The sequence below is a fragment of the Cotesia glomerata genome, linkage group LG3 (assembly GCF_020080835.1).
Source record: "Cotesia glomerata isolate CgM1 linkage group LG3, MPM_Cglom_v2.3, whole genome shotgun sequence".
NCBI classification, from domain to species: domain Eukaryota; kingdom Metazoa; phylum Arthropoda; class Insecta; order Hymenoptera; family Braconidae; genus Cotesia; species Cotesia glomerata.
This window is the reverse complement of record NC_058160.1, coordinates 28,239,887-28,245,532: the sequence shown is the minus strand read 5'-3', so window position 1 is coordinate 28,245,532 and position 5,646 is coordinate 28,239,887. Positions and strand designations below refer to the sequence as shown.

The window sequence follows — 5,646 nt, the reverse complement described above, 5'->3', positions numbered from 1 at the left end:
CTGAAGATAATTATTTTTTAATTTCATTTTTTTTATTATTATTATTTATAAAATAATAAAAATAATCACCAGAATTCAGTGTATTGTTAATATCTTCAAGAAATTCTTCCATAACAATCTGAGTGTCTGTAAAGAGAAACGTCGCGTCTTCGGCTAAAGCTCCGGGCTTTGAATAAAAATTACGTAGATCTGTATGCCAAGAATTTATATCATATCCACGACTTATTTCAATTTGCCAACATCTGTAGTAAGGAATAAAAAATTCAATCTATTTAGCAAAACACAACATTGAATTCTTAAATATTTTTTTTCAAACTAAAGTCAATTTGTCAAGATTTTTATACCAAAAGCTAATCACGCTTTTTTTTATCTAATTAAATGAAATATTGTCTTCAATAGCACGGAATAAAAAAGTAATTATTTATAAATGAGGTCCACGCTATTTTTGAACCATAATCAGGTTAAAAATTAACATTTTTCAATTTTTTTTATTCTGCTTGTTTTTACAGTGCATTTATGATAAAAAATATTGTAAAAAAAAAAATAAAGATTTTAATAGCTTTTTTGCCTTCAAAAGTTGAAAAAAATTTTGGCTTTTATGTTTTTCGATAAAATTTATATTTTATCTTTTTTTGATATATTTTTTTTTGAAAAGTACGTAAAAAAACGAACAATTAAAAAAAAGTTGAATATCGCAATTTTCTAAAAAATTTATAAATTATTTAAAAAATTTGTTAAAGTTGTGAATCAATTTTTTTTAAATTGTTCATTTTTTTCAGTATTTTTCAAAAAAAATATATCACTAAAATTAAATAGAAATCTCGTTCAAAAAAATGAAAATTAAAATAGTTGTCCTCATTTGTAAATATTAACCAATAAAAATTGTACCTTTAATGAAGATTTAATTTTACAGAAATTTTATTTTATTGTTCTGAAAACATTGAGCACAAAAATTTACATAAACTACTTTAGAAAATCAGATAAAATAAAAATTCAAGTGAATGACATTGAGATCATTCACTCTGATAAATTTTAAAGAGTAAAGACTTTCTTATCTTGCAATCGATTATTAAGTCCAAGAAAAGTTCACTAGGACCAAGGGACATCTTAAGAATTTAAAATGACTACGAATTAAAAATTAAGGGCTTGCATTGCGATAAATTGTTTTTATTTTAAATATTTATTCCAACTTCTGAATAAATTTTCTTACTTCTACGACTTAATCGATAATTAATAGCAATTAATTATTAAATAAAAATAATTATACTAAATAATTAAATAAAAATAATTATTAAATAGAGTATCAAAGGCATCGGAATTTCTGTAATATTAATTATAAATTTTAATTATTGTAAAAATATACCAACAAACTTACGGATATCCATTGAGATGAGATGCTAATTTACTCAAGCTCTGTTTACCCATGCCACCTACACCTACAAGTAATCCATGGCCCCGTTCTGATCTCAAGATTCTCGCTATTCTGCACAAGTGTTCGATGGCGTGGAAAAAAAATATAAGCTTCAAGTCTTTCTTTGTTGCGAGACAATAATCGTCTAGATAATCCTGAGATATTTTAAAATCAATACCCTCCAGTTTAAACTTTGACACAAAAAAAAAAACAAATAAAAAAAATTTCTAATTAAATAAAAAAAAAAAAAAAACCTGAAGAACAGACTTGATTTTTTCAACATCAGTAACTTCTTCGTAGATCCTAAGCTCCCTGGGGGTCCCGAATTTCATAAAGTCTCCAAAGAAAAGCTCCGACGGCGTATCGATAGCATCAGAAGTATTTTCAGGCAAAGCAACAACTTGATCGGGAAAAAAACCCGAGCATGTTTCACTGAGCAATCTGTAAAAGTAACTTTTGTCGATATTATCAACCAGACGGTCGTGAAAGACCCTTAAGCATTCGTGATAAAAGAGTCTCGTCATTTGTCTGGCATCGCGAATGGACACCGGGTCGGACTGCATCATCCCTTGCACACACTTCGACAAATCCCTGAGATTAAAAATATAATGGCTTTTCGCCGGAGTAGGCAGTAAATCAGTCGCGATGCGGTCGTAGATTTCCACCGCTGCGGTTACTATTGCGTCCGCGATATTGACAACCGATTGAGGGAACAATTTGTGACTCAAAAAGCCCCTCACGATCGCTCTGAAAAAATCAATTACATTTAAGTATTCAACGAATACACTAGTCAAAAAAATTAAGGGATATAAAAACAATTCCTAATTTTTAGGTGATTTTCAACGAGCTGTAACTTTGAGGAAAATGATCGTACACAGAAAAAAAATGTTCTTGAATCAAGTATATAATTTTGAAGAACTTTATCCTCTTAAGCTAAGAAATTTTTACTTGGTTTGAGTAAATTTTACTTGATTCAAGAATTTTTCGTCTTGATTCAAGACAATTAGCCTCCTCAAAATTATTTTCTTGGTTCAAGAATTTTCCTCTCGAATCAAGTTCATTTTTATTTCAGTATACAGCAAAAAAATTTTTGTTCTTTTTTCAGTCAAAGTTTTCAATTCAAAAACCTTTTTTCGTTAAAAGCCATTTAAATTAAATTAAATAATTAAATTCTTCTACGACCTTGAACTCAGGGAGGCCTAGGAACCAAAGTCTGCAAATATTCTACATAATTTATAGTATAAACTGATATGTACAAAACTTCATTGTTCAGATCCATAAGTGTTTCTATTTTTTCTATTTATGCTGCAATTTATAAGTCACAATCTATCATATTGATAATGACTATGTTTATGGTTTTACATGTACTTTAATTATCTTCTTTCATACTTTTGCCATCTGGCTTTTTGCTTTGGCATTTAAATCTTGTAACGTCCACGTTTTCAAAAATTATAAAAATATCTATAACTAATTTATTTGTCCCCGACTCGAAATTTGCTCGCCGGAGTCCAGGGTCATAAACGGGGATTACATTATCAATAACAAAATATAAACAAAACACTTCATTTTAAATAAATCAAAGAAAAAGGGAAACCTCTTTATTGGCCTGATCATGTTAATAAACGATATAAACAATATAAACAAATTAAACAATATAAACAATATATTAGAACACTCTTTTCACACATTATTCGCGGTTCAAAATCGCGAACTAACTGTCAAGAGCTGGTTCCCCGCTTCCCCAGGAGACTAGCCGTCACCCCTGGGCCTAAACCTCTACCCCGAGAGCGAATGGAGAGTGTCCTCTTCGCCCCCACCTACACGGCTTATGATCACCTACCGTACCTCTGCTGAAGGCTTCGGCACGGGGAGAAGCACTTTCATCCGGTCGGTTCATGACACTTACCTGGGCCTTGGTCAGACTCCAGGTAGAGTATCATCCTCTGGAATTACCTGGTGAAGAGTATTCGCCCGAGTAATTCTCCCGAGAAAGAATTGCTTGCTTTATCGAGCCAAATTTTGGCGTTTATCATTTTTCCCCCAACTCTCTTGTAACGAACCGGAAGGGTCGTTTTAGACACCTGTCCGGTGCCCTCGAACTAGCATTCAAAAATAATTATTTATTATTTTAGTCGTAATTTCCTTCATTTTCTATCCATTCGTCTCGCCAAATTCTAAGTTTTTATTTTCGAAACTCAATTCTTTATTATTTTAATCGTAATTTCCTTCATTCTCTATCCATTCGTTTCGTCAAATTCACAATTCTTTATTATTTTAATCGCAATTTCTTTCATTATATATCCATTCGTTGATTTTCCATACTAAATTGTCCTCGGGACTTATAAAATCTTCGCTTACCTAAATTATTTCTTACAAAATAATAATCGTCATTTCTTTCATTTTATATCCATTCATCACTTTCCCATACTAAATCTTGTTCGGAACTTAGAATAAATTGCCCAGTCTTTTAATTTCTTTTACAATTAATTCGCTCGGCTTCGCAATAATTTCTCACACGCTTAATTTCTTAATTTAATCATACCTTCGGTAACAATAATATAAAATTAACTAAATAAATACAATAATTAAATAATAATCGCCGCACTAATAACAATAATTGTTTCTATTAATTTTTAAGTAATTAACAAAAAATAAACTAAAATACTCAAATACAAAAAGTAAAATCTGGGTCATAATCTGAATAAATAAATAAATCAAATTTACGGTATCTCATAGAGAATATTGTGTAGTTTCCAAACCCTTCCTTCAATTTCATAAACGACTATTATTTCCATAGTTATTGATTATCAAAGTTAAAAAGAACTTTTTTGGTTTGATTGACGATAACTCCGCAGAAAATCATTGTACAGGCGTTTTGATTACGTCAAATTAAATTTTCTAAAAGAACTTTTGAAGGAAACAATAAAAAAAAATTTTTTATGAAGCCCGTAGACCTTCTTTTAGATGAGAAAAAATTTGGAAAAATTTTTTTTTGGTAATTTTCTTAGGATTACTCCAGACTCAAACATGATAAATAATTTTAATGGTCATATCTGAAAACTAGACATTTGGAGCTCCAATTTTCTTTTTTTTTTGCTGTACGATTATTTTTCTCGGAGTTACAACTCGTTGAAAATCACCCCAAAATTTGGAATTTTTATTATATTCCATAATTATTGTGACTAGTATAGGGTAGAAGTACCGTTTATGGCCATTTATTGTTTAAATAAACGATAAAAATGAATTTATATTAATAAACCATTACAAACTCAATTTGTTTTAATATAAATTTTTTAAAACTCGACAAAAATATGATTATAATATTATAATTTTTTATAACTTAATTCAAATGGTAACTGGCCCAAAACGATGCTAAGGTGGCCAAAAACGGTACCTCTACCCTATAGTCGATAATTTAGATTGTAATACCTGAAAATCGTTTGCAAAGAAGCCTCAGTAGGTATGGGGATCATAAGCATAGCAAAGTGCCGGATAAATCGTTGGCTAAGAGGATTTCGTCCGCCTCCGGGGGGCGCGCAAGCTGCCGTTAATACCACGTCTTCAATAGACTTCCAAATAAGTTTTTTACGGTCGTAGAAGCCACTGAAGTCTAAGACTTGTCTCAGAAGTTCGACAGGCGGCTGAGAGCCGTAAGTATCTAGCCGTGGCATGTTAACATCGTCTACAAAGACACACACACGCTTACCCACGGGGCCGCCGAGGCAAAATCGCGTCTTTTTCTCCATTTTTAGCTCCAAAATGTCTTGCGTCTGTTTACTCGTCGTCTGACCGGAAAAATTTAGCGTTATTGGCAGCCATTGCTCCGATTCACGTAGACTCTTTAGCACGCCTTTCATTATTACCGATTTTCCGACACCTGAAAGCCAATTTCATGGGATAAATCTATTTTTACTGCTCTAAATACTAAATCAGGTTTCATTTTATTTGTACCAGTTGCGCCTGTGATAAACACGGGCTTGTTCGCGTTTATTATTTTCTTAACGATGAATTCAAAGCGCACTGTGTCGATTGTAGGTACAAGAATGTCAAAAAAAGGCACTTGAGGGTCGTAAGTAAACGCGGGTATCATCTTCAGCCATATGTCCATACGTTGTTTGTCTGTGTTCATCCAGAGATTCCAAAGTTCTCCTGCTACAGGCAGTCTGGTGGGAAAATTATTTAATATTAGGTTTTTCGGGTGATTTATTTGGACGAAATTGGACAGTTAGTTTTAT

At 31.6% G+C, this 5,646-nt stretch overlaps 1 protein-coding gene across 1 annotated transcript in view; it reads right to left on the bottom strand.

Annotated features, from left to right (window-relative positions):
- Positions 1-5,646, bottom strand: part of LOC123260637 (dynein axonemal heavy chain 6) — a 40,420-nt gene that overhangs the window by 16,659 nt on the left and 18,115 nt on the right. The window contains exons 24-28 of the mRNA XM_044721855.1: positions 5,363-5,574; positions 4,841-5,288; positions 1,666-2,158; positions 1,376-1,566; positions 70-242 (exon numbers count right to left, since the gene is read on the bottom strand). Of these exons, the coding sequence (XP_044577790.1) occupies positions 70-242; positions 1,376-1,566; positions 1,666-2,158; positions 4,841-5,288; positions 5,363-5,574 (1,517 nt within the window). The remainder of the gene's footprint in view (positions 1-69; positions 243-1,375; positions 1,567-1,665; positions 2,159-4,840; positions 5,289-5,362; positions 5,575-5,646) is intronic.